The sequence below is a fragment of the Lepidochelys kempii genome, chromosome 25, assembly GCF_965140265.1.
Source record: "Lepidochelys kempii isolate rLepKem1 chromosome 25, rLepKem1.hap2, whole genome shotgun sequence".
NCBI lineage: Eukaryota > Metazoa > Chordata > Testudines > Cheloniidae > Lepidochelys > Lepidochelys kempii.
Window position 1 is genome coordinate 17,233,613 of NC_133280.1, and position 23,234 is coordinate 17,256,846.

At 42.3% G+C, this 23,234-nt stretch overlaps 1 protein-coding gene across 1 annotated transcript; it reads left to right on the forward strand.

The window, feature by feature from the left end:
• Positions 1-244: 244 nt before the first annotated feature.
• Positions 245-19,837, forward strand: CALR3 (calreticulin 3). Its single transcript, XM_073324578.1, has 9 exons — positions 245-432; positions 2,590-2,691; positions 8,437-8,640; positions 10,123-10,217; positions 13,464-13,673; positions 14,666-14,779; positions 14,864-15,007; positions 18,505-18,597; positions 19,670-19,837. The coding sequence occupies exons 1-9, from the start codon at positions 342-344 to the stop codon at positions 19,835-19,837; spliced, it is 1,221 nt and encodes a 406-aa protein (XP_073180679.1). The 5' UTR covers positions 245-341.
• The last annotated feature ends 3,397 nt before the right edge of the window (positions 19,838-23,234 follow it).

Sequence of the window (23,234 nt, forward strand, 5' to 3'; positions counted from 1 at the left end):
GCAGCTCAGCGCAGACTACCAGTCCCGGCACACATTACGGCCGGAAGTGGGCGGGCCGGACCGGCAGGTGGTGCCGGACAGTCCGCGCTCCTTCATGGCTCTAAACCAATCAGAGCCCTCTCCACCAGGAGGCGCGAGAATACGAATCAAACAGCGCCAAACTGGCGCGAGGGCAAGGACCAATCAACTGTGACTTCGGCCTGAGGCGCGAGGGAGGTCGGGCGGGCGGGCGAGCACCGGCAGATTAGCTGGCGACGGCGTTTGGTTCGGTTACTGTGGTTCCCGGGCTGCTCGGGCGAAGACGGCTTCCCTGCGGGGGGGAAAGCGGGATCGGCCGAGAAATGGGGCCCTTGGGCCTCGCCCTGCTCTTCTGGGCAGCGCTCAGCGCTGCCCACGCCGTCGTGTATTTCCGGGAGCAGTTTATGGATGGAGGTGACCCAGGAGGGAGTCCGGTGGAGATCGGCGAGAGGATGGGGCGAGCCTGGGGGAGTTCTCTGAGGAAAGGGGAGTGTGTCCAAGAGGTTGGGTTGATAGGTGGCGATGAACCTGGGTGGGGTAGGGGCAGTGGGAAAGTGCCCATTGACGCCCCCCAGCTCACTGTGGTATGCGAGTCCTGAGGGGAAAGGGAATTTCCGAGAGCGATTAAGGGTGGGGTTGCCAACTTTCTAATCACACAAAACTGAACACCTTTGCCCTGCCTCACCTCTGAGGCCCCACCCTCCACCTCACTCCATTCCCCCTGTCCATCACCCACTCTCCCCTATCCTCACTCACTTTCACTGGGCTGGGGCTGGTGTGGGAGGGAGTGAGGGCTCCGGTGTGGGGCTAGAAATGAGGGGTTAGGTGTGCGTGAGGGGGCTTCAGACTGGGGCAGGGGGTTGGGGTGCAGGAGAGGATGAGGGCTCTGGCTGGGGGTGTAGACTCTGGTGTGGAGCCAGGGATTAGGGGGGCAGGAGGGGTCTCTGGGCTGGGGCCAAGGGGTTTGGTGTGTGGGAGTGGGCTCAGGGCTGGGCTTGGGGAGGGGGTTCCAATCTGGGCCAGGGGTGGGGTGGGGGTTTGGGCTCCAGCCACACAGTGCTTACCTCAGGTGCCTCCCAGTCGGCGGAGTAGTGGGGCTAAGGCAGGCTCCCTGCCTGCCCTGGCTCTGCGCTGCCCCCAGAAGCGGATGGCATGTCTGATTCCTAGGCATGGGGCAAGTGGGAGGCTCTGCATGGTGTGTGCTGCCCGTGCCTGTAGGTGCCACCCCTGCAGCTTCCATTGGCCGGGATTCCCAGCCAATGGGAGGTGGGGAGCCAGTACACAGGGTGGGGGCAGTGCACGGAGCTTCCCTGATCGCCCCCATAAGTGCTGACTTCTATTCCATCTCTGCCCCGGCCCAACCTCTTCCCTGCCTCCTCTCCTGAGCGCGCCATGTTTGCGCTCCTCCCCCCTCCCTCCCAGAGCTTGCTACAGCTGTTTGGCCGCAGCAAGCTTTGGGATGTAGGTGGAGGAGCAGGGATGCAGCACGCTCAGGGGAGGATGCAGAGCACCCACTAATTTTTCCCTGTGGGTGCTCCAGCCCCAGAGCACCCACAGAGTCAGCGCCTATGATCGCCCCTTCACCTAAGGGCCGCAGGGACATGCCGGCCACTTCCGGGAACTCTGTGGAGCCAGGGCAGGCAGGGAGCCTGCCTTAGCCCCGCTGCACTGCTGACTGGACTTTTAGCGGCCTGGTCAGCAGTGCTGACCAGAGCTGCCAGGGTCCCTTTTTGACCAGGCATTCCGCTCAAAAACTGGACACCTGCCAACCCTAATTAAAGGGTTGAGGAATTTCTAAGGCCATGAGAGTTGGGGGTGCAATTCCTGCTGGGTGAACGGAGAATCCCAGGTTGGGGAGAAGTTTTTAGAAAGGAGTGATCCCTAGGGAATATGGGAAGAGTCTGGGACTCAGAGAGGTCCTGAATAAATAGGTAACTTAGTTCAGCCCTTCTCAGCACACTGAGTCTGAAGCGGTTATTGTACAGGATGTACTGGCTGCAGATTAGAGGCAGCAAACTTGTGTTCCACACCACCCTATTAAGCAGCCTCCTGTCTTGAATACACCTCATCGTGTTCTGCTTTGTTCAGTTCAGATCCACTTCACTGGAAGACCAGATCTGTCACTTCTGGCCCTTTGAGAAGTTGCTGAAGACACTTTTATCCCTTGATAGTTGGGGCCTATCAAGATTTGCCCCCACTTTTTTTGCTTTAGAAATTTCACTCAATTCTTTATAAGTAGTTTCACCTTTCTTCCCCTGAAATAAATGCTTTAAAAAAAAGTTAGTGTGAACAGTCCATTACTCTTCTGCCACGAGTGCAGGGGACTGGATTAGATGACCACCTGAGGTCCCTTCCAGGCCTATAATTCTGATTCATTTACTCTATAACAAAAGGTAATAATGAGTAACGGAACAGATTTCATTTTCAAACTTCTGAGGAGTTTTTGTATATAAAAGTATGTTTCAAAAAGTTTTAAAATTTGAGAGACCTTGTCTGTGTCGTTTTAATTTATTTAGTGGCCTAAATGTTTCTATTGGTATCAGATTACTAATATTTAATATCATTTAACAGTTAAATGGCAAGACAGATGGATAAATTCTCAATATAAATCCAATTATGGGAAATTTAGACTAACAGCTGGAAAGTTTTATGGAGATGCAGTCAGAGATAAAGGTTTGTGCATTTCATTTAAAATGTGTTATTAGGACTGCATACGTTGTTAATAATTGACATGTTGTTCTTGAAATCTTGTCCTCCCTTGGCTTCCATGACTGTCTTCTCCTGGTTCTCTTCCTACCTCTCTAATCTCTTTATTCATTGTGTCCTTCAGATGATTCTCCTCATTCACCTTCCAACTTTATGCGGGGTTTCCAGAGGGCTCTGCCCTTGGTCTCCTTCACTTCTCCCTCTACACCTGATCTTTGAGTAATCTTATCTGCAAACATAAATTCAACTCCATCTGGTGACTCTCAGATCTACTTCTCTACTCCATCTTTATCTCCTGTACAAACTAAAATCTCAATCTGTTTCTCTGACATTTCCTTGTTGATGTCTAGATATCAGATCAAGCTCAACATGGCTAAAGCAAAGCTCCTAATCTTTCATCCATGCCATTCCTTCTATCTCCTTTCTTGATCACTGTGGATGGTGACAATATCCTGTCTGTCACTCACTCGGGCCCCTAGCCTGGAGATCATCTTCTGTATGGATGTCTCTGTAGGTCTTCACATCCAAGCTAAATCTTACTGATTTTTTTCTGCATAATATAGCTAAGATACATCCACACAGCTAAAACTCTTGTCTAAGCTCTCATCTTGCGTCTTGATTACTGCAATTTCCTTAACAAATGCAGTGTTGCCCTGCTCATCTCCATTCAGAAAGCTGCAATAAAGATAATGTTATTTACCCCATTGTTTTGATCATGTCAACCCTCCACTGGCTCCCCATCTCAGTCACATCAAATATAAGTTGCTTATTTTAACTTTTCAGGCCCTGCATATTCTGTATCAGCTCTACCTATCATCTCATTCACTATCAAGCTGTTGACTCTCACTTCTGATTGGCCCATGATGGCAACCTTCATCACCAACTTGTTAAATTTTTAAATAAGCACATTGGGGTTTTATCCCATGCTCCCCCTCACGCTTGAGAAGTACTTGTATAAACATCTGCAAAGCCACCTCATTATCCACTTTAAAAACCCTCCTCAAAACTCTCCTTTGCTGTGATCAAATCATAGAATATCAGGGTTGGAAGGGACCCCAGAAGGTCATCTAGTCCAACTCCCTGCTCGAAGCAGGACCAATTCCCAGTTAAATCATCCCAGCCAGGGCTTTTTCAAGCCTGACCTTAAAAACCTCTAAGGAAAGATATTCTACCACCTCCCTAGGTAACGCATTCCAGTGTTTCACCACCCTCATAGTGAAAAAGTTTTTCCTAATATCCAATCTAAACCTCCCCCACTGCAACTTGAGACCATTACTCCTCGTTCTGTCATCTGCTACCATTGAGAACAGTCTAGAGCCATCCTCTTTGGAACCCCCTTTCAGGTAGTTGAAAGCAGCTATCAAATCCCCCCTCATTCTTCTCTTCTGCAGACTAAACAATCCCAGCTCCCTCAGCCTCTCCTCATAAGTCATGTGTTCTAGACCCCTAATCATTTTTGTTGCCCTTCGCTGGACTCTCTCCAATTTATCCACATCCTTCTTGTAGTGTGGGGCCCAAAACTGGACACAGTACTCCAGATGAGGCCTCACCAATGTCGAATAGAGGGGGACGATCACGTCCCTCGATCTGCTCGCTATGCCCCTACTTATACATCCCAAAATGCCATTGGCCTTCTTGGCAACAAGGGCACACTGCTGACTCATATCCAGCTTCTCATCCACTGTCACCCCTAGGTCCTTTTCCGCAGAACTGCTGCCTAGCCATTCGGCCCCTAATCTGTAGCGGTGCATTGGATTCTTCCGTCCTAAGTGCAGGACCCTGCACTTATCCTTATTGAACCTCATCAGATTTCTTTTGGCCCAATCCTCCAATTTGTCTAGGTCCTTCTGTATCCTATCCCTCCCCTCCAGCGTATCTACCACTCCTCCCAGTTTAGTATCATCCGCAAATTTGCTAAGAGTGCAATCTACACCATCCTCCAGATCATTTATGAAGATATTGAACAAAACCGGCCCCAGGACCGACCCTTGGGGCACTCCACTTGATACCGGCTGCCAACTAGACATGGAGCCATTGATCACTACCCGTTGAGCCCGACAATCTAGCCAGCTTTCTACCCACCTTATAGTGCATTCATCCAGCCCATACTTCCTTAACTTGCTGACAAGAATACTGTGGGAGACCGTGTCAAAAGCTTTGCTAAAGTCAAGAAACAATACATCCACTGCTTTCCCTTCATCCACAGAACCAGTAATCTCATCATAAAAGGCGATTAGATTAGTCAGGCATGACCTTCCCTTGGTGAATCCATGCTGGCTGTTCCTGATCACTTTCCTCTCATGCAAGTGCTTCAGGATTGATTCTTTGAGGACCTGCTCCATGATTTTTCCAGGGACTGAGGTGAGGCTGACTGGCCTGTAGTTCCCAGGATCCTCCTTCTTCCCTTTTTTAAAGATTGGCACTACATTAGCCTTTTTCCAGTCATCCGGGACTTCCCCCGTTCGCCACGAGTTTTCAAAGATAATGGCCAATGGCTCTGCAATCATAGCCGCCAATTCCTTCAGCACTCTCGGATGCAACTCGTCCAGCCCCATGGACTTGTGCACGTCCAGCTTTTCTAAATAGTCCCTAACCACCTCTATCTCCACAGAGGGCTGGCCATCTCTTCCCCATTTTGTGATGCCCAGCGCAGCAGTCTGGGAGCTGACCTTGTTAGTGAAGACAGAGGCAAAAAAAGCATTGAGTACATTAGCTTTTTCCACATCCTCTGTCACTAGGTTGCCTCCCTCATTCAGTAAGGGGCCCACACTTTCCTTGGCTTTCTTCTTGTTGCCAGCATACCTGAAGAAACCCTTCTTGTTACTCTTGACATCTCTTGCTAGCTGCAGCTCCAGGTGCGATTTGGCCCTCCTGATATCATTCCTACATGCCCGAGCAATATTTTTATACTCTTCCCTGGTCATATGTCCAACCTTCCACTTCTTGTAAGCTTCTTTTTTATGTTTAAGATCCGCTAGGATTTCACCATTAAGCCAAGCTGGTCGCCTGCCATATTTACTATTCTTTCGACTCATTGGGATGGTTTGTCCCTGTAACCTCAACAGGGATTCCTTGAAATACAGCCAGCTCTCCTGGACTCCTTTCCCCTTCATATTAGTCCCCCAGGGGATCCTGGCCATCCGTTCCCTGAAGGAGTCGAAGTCTGCTTTCCTGAAGTCCAGGGTCCGTATCCTGCTGCTTACCTTTCTTCCCTGCGTCAGGATCCTGAACTCAACCCAGTGATGCCTACAAAAAACTTGACAATGGTTAGGCTGCTGGTGTGCTGATACCACTGCCTATCATGCTGACGAATATTGTCTCCTTGTATTCCTCTGTTTGTGGCCATCTGTTGTCTCTCCTCTTAGATTTAGATTGTAAGCTTTTTGGGGCATGGACCATCTTTTTTGCTCTGTGTTTATATAGCACCTAGCACAATGGGGTCCTGGTCCATGACTAGGGTATGTAGGTCTTCTGGTAATATAAATATATAAAAATAAGTAATATAAACCCACGTGCATTCTCAGCACATTTAGAGAGCTCATAAATAAAACTGAGGAGTTGCATATAAGCCATTATAAGGCTTACGTGAAATCCATAAAGTGCTTACATACTAGAATGACAGAAACATCTAAGATAGGTACCATAGAAGGAAAACATAAGAATGGCCATACTGGATCAGAACAAGGGTCCACCTAGCCCAGTATCATGTTTTCTGACCGTGGACGGTGCCAGATGCTTCAGAGGGAATGAACAGGACAATTTATTGAATGATCCATCCTCTGTCTGGCACTCACAGGTTTAGGAACACCTAGGGTGACCAGATAGCCAGTGTAAAAAAAAATCAGGACAGGAGGTGGGGCGGGTAATAGGCGCCTATATTTAAAAAAAAAAAAGCAACCCCCCAAAATTGGGACATCTGGTCACCCTAGGAACACCAAAATATGGTGGTGTATCCCTGATCATCTTGGCTAATTGCCATTAATGTACCTATCTTCCATGAATTTACCTAATTCTTTTTTGAACCCAGTTATAGTTTTGGCCTTCACAACATCCACGGACATTGAGTTCCACAGGTTGACTCTGCATTGTGTGAAGCAGTACTTCCTTGTTTGTTTTAAACCTGTTGCCTATTAATTTAATAGGGTGACCCCTGGTTCTTGTGTTATGGGAAGGAGTAAACACTTCCTTATTCACTTTTTCCATACCATTTGTGACTTTATAGACCTCTATCACATCCCTCCTTTGTCATCTCTTTTCTAAGATAAACAGTCCCAGTCTTTTTTAATCTCTCCTCATATGGAAGCTGTTCCATACCCCTAAGCATTTTTGTTGCTATTCTTTTACTTTTTCCAATTCAAATATCTTTTTTGAGATTGGGTGACCAAAACTGCACATACAGTATTCAAGGTGTAGGCATACCATGAATTTTTTTTAATATCTAGATTAGTGGTGTTAAGATATAAGATTGATATTTTCTATCTCTTTTCTAATGGTTCCTAATAGTCAGTTAGCTTTTTCGACGGCCGCTGCATGTTGAGCCGTTGTCAGCAAACAATCCACAATGACTCCATGATCTCTCTTTCTTCAGTGGTAACAGCTAATTTAGACCCCATCATTTTGTATGTACTGTACAGTTAGGATTATTTTTTTCTCCATGTGCATTACTTTCCATTTATCAACATTGAATTTCATCTGCCATTTTGTGGCCTAGTCAACCAGTTTTGTGAGATTCCTCTCTAATTCTTCACAGTCAGCTTTGGACCTAACTCTCGAGTCATTTTGTATCGTCTGCAAATTTTGCCACCTCACTGTTTGCCCCTTTCTCCAGATCACTTACGAATACATTGAACAGCAGTGGTCCCAGTTCAGATCCCTGGGGGGGACCCTGCTATTTACCACTTTTCAATGAGAGAACCTTCCCTCTTATCTCATGACTACTTAATTTGCTTTTTCCACTGAATGCATCTGATGAAGTGAGCTGTAGCTCACGAAAGCTTATGCTCAAATAAATTTGTTAGTCTCTAAGGTGCCACAAGTCCTCCTTTTCTTTTTTTAGTTTGCTTAAGAGCCTTTGGTGAGGGAGGGACCTTGTCAATGGCTTTCTGAAAGTCCAAGTACACTATGTCCACTGGATCACCCTTCTCCCCCCCATTTGTTTACCCCCCTCAAAGATTTTCTCATGTTTATGGATCACTTATGATACAAATTAAAAACATGTTTTGCTGTTTGGTTTTTTTTACACAAATTATTAATTCACATATATTAAGTGCTAACTGTTTTTTGTGATTTCATTTAAAACTGTCTGGTTAGGTCATTTTTTTGCATGTGATGTTTTGTCAATGTTTAAAATTGGCTGATTTTAGTACGTCTAGCATTAGTTTGGCGAGGAATATGATAAGGCTAAATTCTACTGTTGATTACACTGTTGTAAAGCCAAAGTAAGTTTAGTGCCACAGAATTACTCCAAATGTATAACAGTGTAAATGACAGGAGGACTTGTTCCCTACTTTCAATTTAAATGAAGAAAGCTGAATCCATGAGTTTTTTGCAAACATCCAGTTGATAGTTTTTTTTAAATCAATGTTAATTTATTTGCCTTAAGAGAGGTCCTGCATTCTTATTCTAATGTAATTAAAACTTATTTTATTAATAGCAGATGAAAACAAAACATAAGTATTGTGTTACCATATGCAAATATTAATGTCTTTATAGGTCTGCAAACTAGTGAAAATTCTAAATTTTATGCCATTTCATCACGATTTAAACCGTTTAGCAATAAAGGAAGATCTCTGGTCATTCAGTACACAGTAAAACATGAGCAGAAGATAGATTGTGGTGGTGGATATGTTAAGATCTTTTCTTCAAACTTGGATCAGAAAAATATGAGTGGAGATTCACAGTATTACATTATGTTTGGTGAGTTTAGTTACATGTGCATTGCTAAAATATTGTCACAATAGCTGCACAGTTCTTCAAAGACAGATCTAGAACTGGTACAGCAAAAGATTTAATACAAGACTTCCCTAATAAGATTAAAATCCTGTGACTGGTCAGCAATTCAGCACCTCTGTGGTTCAGATATTTTTAAGCATAAATTGTCAAAATACAAATTGAAATTAGAAATGATTTAACATTCTTAACTGATTAAGGGACACAAATGAGTGTTTTTAGAATTAAACCAAATGTCCAGTAAGATTATTTCATCATAGGGCTTTTGGTAATCCCAATGATGGTCCAAAATTTGCCCTCATGTGACAGGGTGGGATTCACCCCTGCGGCACCTCCTGCTGGTTGTCCAGGGAATTAGCGTTTCCAGCCTCCGGAGTGCCCTCTGCAGGTTGGTGTCCCACTTGCCACTAGGCCCCAAGTCCCTCCCAGACCCCGGTGCCCCTTCCACACCGGGATGCTGCCCCCTGGCAGTACCTCCACAGATCTGGGTCCCCCCCCCAGGGAATCCCCACTCTCTATCCCCACCTCACCTCAGTCTTTGCTACTGTCAGTCACCATCTAGCCCCTGCTCCCTGGGGCAGACTGCAGTATACTTGCCACTCATCATCGGCAAGGAGGGTCTAGAGCTGCTGCTTCGGCCTACCCTTGGGCTGCCCTCTGAAACCCCAGTACCCTTTTCCTAAGCCTTCATCAAGGCCTGCAGCCTGGGGGTTTCTCGGGCCAGAGCTCTCCAGTTCCTCTGGCATTTCCCTAGCCCTGCTCCACTTTAGGTACCCTGCTCAGCTCCCAGCAGTCAGGCCCTTCCCTCTCGACAGACAGACAGACTGTGGCCTCCTGGCCCACTGCCCTCTTATAAAGGCCGGCTGGTCCCTGATTGGGGCATGGCCATAGCTGTGGCTGTTTCCCCAATCAGCTGAGGGTTGCTGCTTTCCCTAGCAGCAGCCAGCTTACAGCCTAAGCCCTCTCCCAGGGCTGATTTCAAGCCCTTCAGGGCAGGAGCGGGTGTCCATCCCGCTACACCTCATATATTCACATGTAACTCCCATTAATTGGGAATTGGACTTGTGTATCTCAGAGTAAGCTTTAGTCCAAAGACTTATCAGATGAATAGCCAGTCTGTCACACAGATAGTTCTATAAATATGTATTATGATATAGGCCATGGGTAACTGCGGTTGGTAGTGGATTTCTATATGATTTTTTGCCTGTATTAGGACTGCAGGAGAATCAAACCCTAAAACAGTGTTTGGTTAGTAAAATCAGAATATAATTTTGAGGCAGGTCTAGAGATTGGAAGAGAAGCAATGCAAGCAAAAATGGGAATCCATCCAGCGGCATGTGGAATTGAGGGCTGTCTACTGGCATTAAAAAAAAAAAAAAAAAGACATGAGATAAGCAAACTGTGTATGTATAAAGAAGTTAAGAATAGACAGTATGAAATTTTTTGTAGGACCAGATATTTGTGGATCTGAAACAAAGAAAGTCCATGTTATTTTAAATTATAAGAGTAAACCTTATCCAATGAAGAAACGAATCCGATGCAAGGTAAATGCTAGAATATAAAAGTTTGTTGAAATTCCTGAAATTAGTTATGTTAAAATTCACCTAATAGCTGCATTTAGATAACTTTAAAGAGGCACTCTCACTAAATAATAATTTAAAGATCTGTCATATTAAACACATTATGGAGGCACTAGTTACAACTCAGTAGTTAAGTTTCAGAGTAACAGCCGTGTTAGTCTGTATTCGCAAAAAGAAAAGGAGTACTTGTGGCACCTTAGAGACTAACCAATTAATTTGAGCATAAGCTTTCGTGAGCTACAGCTGTAGCTCACGAAAGCTTATGCTCAAATTAATTGGTTAGTCTCTAAGGTGCCACAGGTACTCCTTTAGTTAAGTTTGAGTTCCATTTTGCATTTAAAGCAGGGCTTCAACCTCATTCTTGTGTTTGAAAAATACAGCATATGCTCCTCCAAGCTTACATCACTTATATCAGTGGGTCTCAACCAGGTGTGCTGTCATGAATATAAAGGGAAGGGTAAACACCTTTAAAATCCCTCCTGGCCAGAGGAAAAACCCTTTAGCCTGTAAAGGGTTAAGAAGCTAGGATAACCTCGCTGGCACCTGACCACAATGACCAATGAGGAGACAAGATCCATTCAAAAGCTGGAAGGGGAGAGAAACAAAGGCTCTCTCTGTCTGTGTGATGCTTTTGCTGGTTCAGAACAGGAATGGAGTCTTAGAACTTAGCAAGTAATCTAGCGAGATATGCGTTAGATTCTGTTTTCTTTAAATGACTGAGAAAATAAGCTGTGCTGAATGGAATGTAGATTCCTGTTCTCTCTAACGCATATCTCGCTAGATTACTTACTAAGTTCTAAGACTCCATTCCTGTTCTGAACCTGCAAAAGCATCACACAGACGGAGAGAGCCTTTGTTTCTTCCCCCTTCCAGCTTTTGAAAGGATCTTGTCTCCTCATTGGTCATTTTGGTCAGGTGCCAGCGAGGTTACCCTAGCTTCTTAACCCTTTACAGGCGAAAGGGTTTTTCCTCTGGCCAGGAGGGATTTTAAAGGTGTTTACCCTTCCCTTTATATTTATGACAGGTGCACTTACCCCTGGGAGTACACAGAGGTCTTCCAAGGGGTACACCAACTCATCTAGATCAATGTTTCGCAACCTGGGGGATTGTGACCCCCCTCCCCAGCAGGGTCATAGGATGGGGCTTAGGGGGGTTGCAAGTGCAGGGCTGGCATTAGGGGGTGGCAAGCAGGGCAATGCCACAGGCAGCCCTGCAAAGCTAAATTATATTCTTCAACCCAAGCTCCAGCGGAGGCTGAAGCATGTATTTTAGCTTCGCAGGGCCCCCTGTAGCTTTTAAGTGAGGTGAAACTTGGGGTATGCAGGACAAATCAGACTCCTGAAAGGGGTACAGTAGTCTGGAAAGATTGAGAACCACTGACTTTTATATTGGGAGGGAAAAAAAAATCTAAAGTCTTAAAAAAATTAATTTAATCTAATTTTGGACTACAAACATTAAAATGATTTACTCTTGTTGTATGGTTATCACATGGCATCACTACAGGGCAGACTTCAGGTTGCTTTAGAACCTTATATTGTGCATTTCTTAGTTTAACGTTTGAATTTCTAAGTGTAACCTTAACTGAATTTCCTGGATTTGTAATGCTTTCTTTTGGTATAGTTACAACATCCCTGTAATGTTTTTCACCCTTAACTTACTGATAAGAGCTAAGGTTGAAAGTACATCTTTGTTTTTGTCTGGGATATAAATTAGTAAAAAGAAAAGGAGTACTTGTGGCACCTTAGAGACTAACCAATTTATTTGAGCATGAGCTTTTGTGAGCTACAGCTCACTTCATCGAATGCATACCGTGGAAATTGGAATTCATTTGCAAATTGGATACTATTAATTTAGGCTTAAATAGAGACTGGGAGTGGCTAAGTCATTATGCAAGGTAGCCTATTTCCCCTTGTTTTTTCCTACCCCCTCCCCCCCCCCCCCCCAGACGTTCTGGTTATACTTGGATTTAAACTTGGAGAGTGGTCAGTTTGGATGAGCTATTGCCAGCAGGAGAGTGAGTTTGTGTGTGTGTGTCCCGGGAAGGGGGGGGGGGGTGAGAGAACCTGGATTTGTGCAGGAAATGGCCCACCTTGATTATAATGCACATTGTGAAGAGAGTTGTCACTTTGGATGGGCTATTACCAGCAGGAGAGTGAATTGGGGGGGGGGGGGGGGGCGGAGGGTGAGAAAACCTGGATTTGTGCTGGAAATGGTCCAACTTGATGATCACTTTAGATAAGCTATTACCAGCAGGACAGTGGGGTGGGAGGAGGTATTGTTTCATATTCTCTGTGTGTATATAATATCTTCTGCAATTTCCACGGTATGCATCCGATGAAGTGAACTGTAGCTCACGAAAGCTCATGCTCAAATAAATTGGCTAGTCTCTAAGGTGCCACAAGTACTCCTTTTCCTTTTGCGAATACAGACTAACACGGCTGTTACTCTGAAACCTGTCATAAATTAGTAAGGTATTTTTGGATTGTGGTTGTTTTATATACCCTTTCCATCACTATCCACCTTATGCTCTCTATATTATAACTCTTCCTATGGCCAAGCCGGGATAGACAGTGCTTACTTTGGACTCCATCAATGCTGCTCTGACTGCCACACAGAAGAGTAAGTCAGTAACAGTTCAAAGCTTTCCCTCCTGCCCCTTCATGCCATTTAGTTTAGAGTCAAGACAGAGACTTTCACAAAGGGGAAAAAGTTCAGATGTTTCACATTTAAAATGTAGACTCAGTTACCTTTTTCTCTTGCTGCTTTTTCAAAATGATCAGACATATTTGACTTAAACTTTTTTATCTTGCATAATCCTGCAAACAACTCTTAATGCCAAATTTATGACGACAGGCATTTCAAAGGCAAGATTTAAGATGCCATTCACAAAGTGTTATGTCTTTACTGCAAGTCTAAGCATGAGAAAATGGCTAAAAAGGGAGAAAGCTGTTATTCAAACATATATATGTTCAAAAATAGCAGAGGAAACATACAAGATTGCTGGCAAAGTAGATTGCTTTTTGTATAAATAACTTTTCATGTTTAGCCAGTATAAAAGTCCTTGCGAATTTTTTTTGTTTGAGCCTGTTTATAATGGATTTTCTGCAGTAGTGTGATTCTGATGCAAAACTGGTTCTAAAACCTACATGTTTTAGTGATACTTCTAAATGGCTCAGAAAACAGTTAACTTCCTTTCTTTAAAATTTATAGGTTGATGGATTCACTCATTTGTATACACTGATTTTAAGACCAGATCAGACTTATGAAGTAAAAATTGATAATGAAATACTTGAATCCGGCACCTTAGAAGATGATTGGGATTTCTTGCCACCAAGGAAAATAAATGATCCTACAGCAAAGAAACCCAAGGATTGGGATGATGTACCCCAAATTGCTGATCCCAATGATGTCAAGCCTGAGGTGGTTTCTTTTTCCTGAATATTCCTCTGTCCTGCATTTTTGAGGAAGCACATAAATGTCAGAAATATCTAATTATTTCATTATAATTGAACACAGATTTGTTACTATTATTCATATCATCAGGTAGAGCTACTTCCAGTACACAGTGAAATTGAACCTGGAGAAACTTCTCTGGGCCAAGGTGTTCTCTGTGCATAGCAGCTGCATGTCATGAAAATACGATTATTTAACTCAGAAGTGCTTTGCAAGGACCCTAAATTTGGAGATACCCAGCTCCACTGCTGCACATCTCTGTACCAAAGTTGGCCTGTTATCAAGGCTAACAGAAAGTGCCCCATCCATTCCTTAGATATATACACTATATTAGTAACTGAAATTTTCTTGTCATTTGAAAAATTACATGACAAGATGATGAGGGTTGCTTATATGAGGAGAGGATCAGATTGCCTTTAATGTGTTTTGGATTAGACCTACAGTGAGTTGCCTTATCATGTTAATTACAGCCCCAAACAATTAACCCTCTGTTAGCCTGCTTATATGAGCAATCTTCATAGGTTCTGATTGGGTAAACATGCATAATGAGGTTAGGATTTAATCAAAAGCCCCTTCCAGCAAGCCCAACTTCTGACAATTCAGGACACAAATGACCAGGACAAGAGATTGAATCCAAATCTCTGATTTGGCATTGCCTAACACTACACTAGGCCACCCCAAGCTTTAACAATAAATCAAGGTTCTAAATATAAATTTTAATATTCATTTTCTAGTTTTCCCTTTTTGTCCAGATTATGCAAAGAGCACCTTGATACATACTGAATTGGTCAGTATGTGAGGGTTTCCTTTTCCTGAAAAGATCTGTTTATTAAAATTATATGATAAAAAAAATCTTTCACAGCTGAATTGGTTGGGGAACCAATATGGCATCTTGCCTCATGGTACGAATATAAAGCCCAGATAATTTTACTTCCTTTATCCTCTGGATATTTTTAAAGGATTGGGATGAACCTGAATACATTCTGGATACTACTGCTGAGAAACCTGAAGATTGGGATAATGCAACAAATGGAGAATGGCAACCTCCTCTGATCAAGAATCCATTATACAGAGTATAAATCATTCTATTTATGCATAACATGTTCCAGTTGACTATTCTTTTGGTGATAATATTCAGAACATGTGGTTTGTTACAGGGTGAATGGAAACCAAGGAAGATTGATAACCCAAATTATAAAGGAGTTTGGCCCTGTCCACAGATTGAAAACCCAAACTACTCACCAGACTTCAATATCTATAGCTATGAAAACATTAGCATCATTGGACTAGACCTTTGGCAGGTGAGTTGTTTTTAATTATTACAGAAACTGGAAATGAAAGAGCTTCCTATCCTTAACTATGCAACAGTATGTTCTGCCCTTGCATATACACATCATCTAGTGAGTTGGGAGTTAGATCATGCCTATATTTTCAACATGCCCTCATTTCAATAGGTATTTTTAGCCATTTGTTTAAATCATAATTATCTCCAGATGTACTAACAAATGAGGGACATAAACTGTTCTTCTCAATTTATAATTTTATAAACACTTATGAAGTATGTGTTTACACATTCACCAAGCAAAAGTTTTATTAAGCTTTTTGTATTAAAACTAATTTTGAGGATTTATAACTTGGTTTTAGCCTGGGAGCATAGTTGGTCACAAATATCTTTTAAACCTATAGATAGTGGTAAAAGAAATCAGAATATTTTTGTTAAAAACAGTTCAATATTTTATTCAAGAGCTCCATTCTTTTAAATACAACAGGGGTGGCCAAACTTACTGACCCTCTGAGCTGCATACGATAATCTTCAGAAGTTCGAGAATCGGATGTGTTTACCAGGACTCGGGGCTTCTGCCCTGCAGTGGGGTGGTGGGCCTAAGGGCTTTAGCCCTTTGGGGAGTGGGGTCTTAAGCCCTGGCAGGCATCTCCCACAGGGCTGAAGCCCTGAGACGCCCCTCCCCATTGGGAAGAAGCTCCTAGCCCCACCACCCCACAGCAAGACAGACGCCCTGAGGGCCCTTCCGCCCCACCCTGTCTGGTAGGGGGAGAGGAAGGGGTAGATCTCCGCAAGCTGCACTTTAACTGTAAAAGAGCCACATAGGTCTCGCAAACTGCAGTTCAGCCACCCCTGAAATATAATTTCCATTGGAATTCCTACTGATCACTGAGCCCCTTGCCTTACACAATCCAAAGTACTTGTTCTGATTTTCTGGGTGTTTTTTTCACCTCTATCAAAGTGATAGTTTGCTATCAGTTCATGACATTGCTTAAAAACATTTTTGTCTGAGTTAACTTTAAGCATTCTGTTTCTCAGCTGTTTATTCACTTCATTTAATTTTTATACAAGTATAATACCAGATCTACAAGTTATTTTAAACTGATTAAGAGAAAGACAGAGTGGAAGCATTTTAACATAATTGAGTTTGTTTATTTATATAGCTATACTATGTATTTCAGTGACTGCACCGTCTCAGCCAAGTCATTTTTGTATATGAGAACTTTTTCTAAGTAGATTGTCTGATTTAAAAAAAAATTGATTGAATATAGTACCTTTTTTATACAGATGTCAAGGCAGAAACAATATATAGGCTTTTTTTGTTTACTATATTCATTTAAAAAAAGTTAATGTAAACAGTGCAGGGAGAAGAGAAGGATAAACAACAAAGATAGGTGAGGTGTATAAATTATTGCCCTGATTTTCAGAGGTATTAAGCAACCTCAATTCCTGCTGAACACAGTAGAAGCTGCATGTGCTCTATTTGCAATGTACATTTGAAAATTAGGATATTCATATACAAAAGATTTGAGAAGCAAAGTCTAGAGGGGGAGGGCAGGAGCAAGGAGGACCTCTTCTACATAGACGGTATAATTAATCCACTTTAACAACTATGCTTGAACATGGCTTAAGCTATTGTGGACAAGTCAAGTAATAGAATTAGGGCTGTCAATCACAGTTAACTCATGCAATTAACTCAAATTAATCACAATTAATCACACTTATAACCTTAGAATACCAATTGAAATGTATTAAATATTTTTGAATGTTTTTCTACATTTTCAATATTATTTTCAATTACAACACAGAATACAAAGTGCACAGTGCTCACTTTATATTTTTCATTACAAATATATGCACTGTAAAAATGATAATCAAAATGAACTATTTTGCAATTCACCTCATACAAGTACTGAAGTGCAATCTCTTTATCATGAAAGTGTAACTTACAAATGCAGATTTTTTTTGGTTACATAACTGCACTCAAAAACAAAACAGTGTAAAACTTTAGATCCTACAAGTCCACTCAGTTCTACTTCTTATTCTGTCAATCACTAAGACAGACAAGTTTGTTTACATTGATGTGAGATACTGCTGCCAGCTTCTTATTTACCATGTCACCTGAAAGTGAGAACAGGCATTCGCATGGCACTTTTGTAGCTGGCATTGCAAGGTATTTACATGCCAGATATGCTAAACATTCGTATGCTCCTTCATGCTTCAGCCACCATTCCAGAGGACGTGCTGATGATGTTTGTTTTAAAAAAAATGGATAAATTAAATTTGTGACTGTACTCCTTGGGGGAGGAATTGTATGTCTCCTGCTCTGTTTTACCCACATCCTGGATATATTTCATGTTATAGCAGCCTTGGATGATGACGCAGCACATGATCACTTTAAAAACACTTTCACAGCAGATTTGACAAAATGCAATGAAGGTATCAATGTGAGATTTCTAAAAATAGCTACAGTACTTGACCCAAGGCTTAAGAATCTGAAGTGCAGTCCAAAATCTGAGAGGGACGAGGTGTGGCGTATGCTTTTAGAAGTCTTAAAAGAGAACACTCTGATGGGGAAACTACAGAACCCAAACCACCAAAAAAGAAAATGAACCTTCTGCTGGTGGTATCTGACTTGATGAAAATGAACATGCGTCAGTCTGCACTACTTTGGATCGTTATCAAGCAGAACCCATCATCAGCATGGAAGCATGTCCTCTGGAAAGGTGGTTGAAGCATGAAGGGACATATGAATCTTTAGCAGATCTGGCACGTAAATATCTTGCAACGCCAGCTACAACAGTGCCATGTGAACGCCTGTTCTCACTTTCAGGTGACATAAACAAGAAGCAAGCAGTATTATGTCCTGCAAATTGTAACCAACCTTGTTTGTCTGAATGATTGGCTGATCAAGAAGTAGGACTGAATGGACTTGTAGGCTCTAAAGTTTTACATTGTGTTACTTTTTAATGCAGTTTTTTTGTACATAATTCTACATTTGTAAGTTCAACTTTCATGATAAAGAGATTGCACTACAGTACTTGTATGAGGTAAATTAATTTTTTGGTTTTTTACAGTACAAATATTTGTAATAAAAAAATTAAGTGAGCACTATACACTTTGTATTCTGTGTTGTAATTGAAATTAATATATTTGAAAATGTAGTAAACATCCAAAAATATTTAAAATAAATGGTATTCTATTGTTGTTTAATCGCGACTAATCACGCTGTTAATCTTGATTGATTTTTTTTAATCGCTTGCCAGCTCTAAATAGAATTGCTGTCTAAACCAACAAATTTTGTTTAAACAAGTGAAGACAAGGTTTTGGATTCTGTAACAAGGGTGAATTCCTTAGCAAATTCTGCAGCGACTTTGAGGAATACATGGGGGGCCCTGAGTACAGGAAAATATTCAGTAATATCATCCTGATTAAGTAACAACCAATAAAAAGGAATGAAATTAAAATTATGAATAGGGAACATAAATAAAAATGTGATTTTGTTTTCCATTGCAGGTGAGAGCTGGAACAATTTTTGATAACTTCTTGATCACAGATGATGAACAATATGCAGAAGACTTTGGAGACGACACCTGGGGTGAAACAAAGGTAATGGATGAGCTGTTCCTCCCACCCAGGCCCCTTTTTGCAGGTAAAAGGGCTGGAATAGTACAAAGGGGTCCTAAAAATCTCTGTATCTAGTCAAGGCAAGGATTCCCCTGCTGCAGACACTGTGGAAGACAGCCATAAGGGTGCCTCCTGTGGACCCCCTCAAAAGCCCTGGTGAAGTGAATATGCTGGGGAAAGGGTCACAGAGCACATAGTGCTGCAGATAATCAAGACAGCATTGCTGCAATAAAGTAACACCAATAGTTTGTTGCTAGGAGCCTCTCTGGCCCTTGGAGCAGCCTAGGGTCAAGAGACCACAAAGGTTGCTTAAAGCCCCAAGGAACTTACTTGGATATTTTTTTTTAGAATAGTGCCAGGCATGTAATCTATGATTCAATAATTACAAAATAATAATTAGATTATTCATGTAAACTCCTGCAATCCCATTGACTTTTATAGGGTTGTACTGAGGTCAGATTTTATCCCTAAGTTATTAATAATTTAAGGTTTGTTATTTCTGGAATAAATGTCCAGATTCTGCCACCTCCCGTGGCCAGTGCATCCTTACATCAGCCTCCCTATGGCTGCAAATGGATTGCTCTGCAGCCTAGAAAAGCCATAATGCTGAACACTACAGTCACTCCTCCACACATTTATTCCTGCTTCCAGCATGCCCGCTATGGTGGCAGCATAGAGCATGTCAGCCCTATGCAACTTCTGCCCTGGGGACAGTTTTCCCTCTGGCTGTTGAAGCCCCTGTTGCTGCTGGAGGGCTGTATAGGGGCCAGGGACAGAATCTGACCCCCTGTATTCTTGTAGCAGATCTTCCATTTTAAGACGTCAACCAATAGTTCAACAACCATTTGCTGCTAAAGTATAATCTATGTGCGTAGTTTGGAAAGATGATTCTGTAAGTAAGTTTAGATGCCAATTCTAAATAAAGGCCCTTGCAATTCCTCTATTGGCAAACTCCCTCCTATTGACTTCAGTGTAAATTCAGTACACAGAGAGCTGGCAGAACTGGACCCAAAATGATATTTACTGTGAACTGACCTTTTCATTATTTCTTCAGGACCCTGAAAAGAAAATGAACATAAAACAGACTGAAGAAGAAAAGAAAAGGGAAAGGGCAAAAGAAGAAAAGCGTTTTAAGGAAAGGTTTAACAAGAAGGTAGAAAAGCCAAAAGAATCTGGAAAGGATAAATCAAACAGGATAACTCTGAAGAAGGAGGAGCTTTAATTCTTATTTTAAAAGACTTCAAAGAAATATTTAAAGTTTGGCTTTTCTCTAATTTGTTGTATAGAGGTTCAGATGTTTTCTTAATAACTAACTGAAAATATTTAAAACTTCCTCTAATAAAACTTTGCTAGAACTATTCATTTTTATGAGATTTAAATATATATATTTTAGCACAGGAAGACATTAAGAAAACATGTTTTCTGTAAATAGAACATGGAATTGAAATAATTCAATAAAAAAACCTTACTAAAATATATTAAATTACATATTTTGTATTTGAGTTAGGATTTGGTAAATTACCTCTAAAAGAAGGGCCATTATATTTCTCTTGATGCTGTTGGCATACAGTATGTTCCTCTGCAGTGAAAAGTCTTGTAACGAACCTCTTTGGAGCTAAACTGTTTTGATACTTTCATTAATATTAATGTAAAATATTTGCAAATTGTGTTTGTTAAATTCTCCCTTCATCACAAAATTTGTATCCAGGGTTGTAGCCATGTCGGTCCCAGGATATTAGAGAGTCAAGGGGGGTGAGGCAATATTTTTAATTGGACCAACTTCTGTTGGTGAGAGAGACAAGCTTTCAAGGTTACACAGAGCTTGAAAGCTTGTCTCTCTCACCAACAGAAGTTGGTCCAATCAAAAATATTACCGCACCCACCTTGTCTCCATCACAAAAGATTTTTCAAAAATTACTTTTTTCAAAGGTATTTCACAGATCAGGAATGCTGTATGTTTCTACATAACATTTTACAAAGGCTTAAAGAAGACTTGAAGTACTTCCGTAGTAATTATGCTTGTCATAGTTATAGGGCTAGCTGCTTCCCTGGCCCCTTTGTAGTATCTCTATGTGCACCTTTGGACATGCCAGGCCTCATGTCTTCTGGGTGTGGAATTTCACAATTCTTCTACTCCTAGACCAGGCCTTGGGCTATAGAACCCTGTGTATGTACTGTTCTTCCCCTGGAGGTCCAACTGAGTTCAGCCTGCAGCTCTTCCCTTTTGGAGTCTGTGACCAGTGATATACAATGACGAAACACCTTTCTTAAAGCAAAAAAATGTATTTATTTTGTTGAAAGAACAAACCTTTTAGGAGAAAAGAATTTTAAAATTGCAAAAAGTCTACATGCAAATCTGTCTAACTTAAAGGCTTACTATTGCCTGATGGTAACCTAGGCAGGTTTAACTTCTTCAAAGTGGTTCCTTTGTCTCAGTCCTAGCTCTCCTGAACAACCTTCTCCTGAAGAGTGACCCTTTTAAGCCCAGTTATAGGCATTTTATTCTCCTGCATTTCTAGACTTTGACTCTTCTGGTCAAAACCAGTAATGTTAGGCTCAGCTAGCAATCAAGCCAGGGTCCTCGGAGCCAGTGGTTCTGACATTCTCTTAACAGCCCTCAAGTGTTTGCTGAGGAGTGACTAAGTAAAGGCAATATTGCTTCATGTATAGAGCAGGATTCTCTTCTTGGCTCTGCTACTAGCCTCTGAGTAACCTTCGGCAAGCCATGTCACTGCTCTGTGCCTCAGTTTTCCCCATTTGTAAAATGGGGATAATAATACTGACCTTTATAAAGTACTTTGAAATCTATTGATGAAAAGTTCTATATAAGAGCTGAATAGTATCTTGAGCCATTCTTTTCCTCTCTGCTTGTTTTTCTTGACAGACTCCTGTCAAGTTAAACCTATACCGTCCTACTGAAAACACCCCAATAACCAGGCAAACATAGCAGGATCTGTCTTTTGCTGTTTCTATGGAAAAAATTGCTACACGTAGCCAAGTTATAAATCTTTGCAAAATCTTAGACTTACTCAGTAGAGACTTATTATCCAAACATTCCAGTACTATTGAGCATGCTCCAGCCCAGGGTTGAGCAGGACTTCTATAATTGCTGCTCCTGACTGTTGTAGGCTGCTATGACACAGGAACAGAGAGATTCTCTTCTGTTTACTCAATGCTCCACCTGCTTGTGCCGAAGCACCATGAAGGAGAAAGTTGCCTGGTTCTAATACAGCAGTGACAAGAGCAGTACTGGACTGATGAGAGGTACAGAAAATAACAGAGGATGGTAGATTTGGACAAGGAGCTTGAAGGGGGACTGGTGAGGCAATGAACCTGGGAACCAATGGGGAAGGAATGCAGACAGATTGAACCTGGAACCAGCAAAGAAGCATGGGAGTGAGAGTGGGTTGCAGGAAGACAGATCAGATGTGGAGCCTAGTGATAGAAGATGATCTGGCTGAGCAAGAAGACTAGGATTGAGAAGCGGGGTGTGGGGGATGACTGATTTCGATAAGGAGAGCAGAGTAGGGGACTAGGTCTAGCTGGCCAAGGGACTATGATGAGGTGACTGAGGAATGGACATGGGGACTGGCTAGGCAAGGAGACAATCATGGGAATGAGGCAGCAGCACTTCGACAAGTTGCTAGGCAGGAGTAGATGCAATCTTAATGTTCTTTTAGAGAGACAGATAGAGATAAAATAACCCAAGGATGTTTGGCTGTCTCTTTTGTGGGGTTTGTTTTTTTTTTGCCTGCAGTATGTTGCTGACACAACCAGAAAACCAGAAGTTTCTGTAGTGACCATTAACTTGTTTTACTATACTTTGAATAGTGACAAGTGTCTTCAGCCACAAATGCTGGAGTCTCTCCCAGAGTAAGGAGTCATAACACCCAGTCACCTGTTCTGTACATTAGACTACATTGCCTTTTAAAGGTTTAAGGTGTTTAAAAGTGACTGGAGAAGAAAGAGCTGACAGAGAGGAATCTCTAGTACATAAAAACCCTTGAATTAAAAAAATCATCAGTCAATATATGAACAAACAGTTACTAATGCCACAGTTTTATGTGATTAGTAGAACCTGATTAAGCTAAAATTTAGAAGTGTAAGGAGGCTTAACCTACCCTAACATATTTTTGAAAAGTGCCTTGGGTGTGAATTTCATGTTATCAGTGGAAATATATTTTAACAAGCATGCCAATTTACTGTTAGAACAAACACCTGTTTATTTAGTTAAGCTTAACTCTGTCGTAGTATATTCCATGAAGTAAATACATTCTCTGGGGACTGAAAGTGGAGACTGGAAATCACGATTCCTGCCTGTTACGCTTGGCTCTGCAACTGACCTTGGGCAAGCCTGTTTCCCCAATGGTCTGTACAAAGGGGGATTCTGTAAAATGTTTTGACACCCTCAGTTAAAAGCAGCTACGGTCTCATTGTTACGAAGTTGCACAGCATCGTAGCGGGACCTCCTAGTCCCCTCACCCGCACAGTGAGTCCAGCCACACGTGCCCTCAGCCCCCTGCTGAAGCAAGAACAGGCCCGGCCAGTTCCCTGCGGTGCCTGCTGCTCCCTTCCCCCTCCCCTCGGCGGCGCTCGCTCCGCCTTCCCCCCGCCCCGCC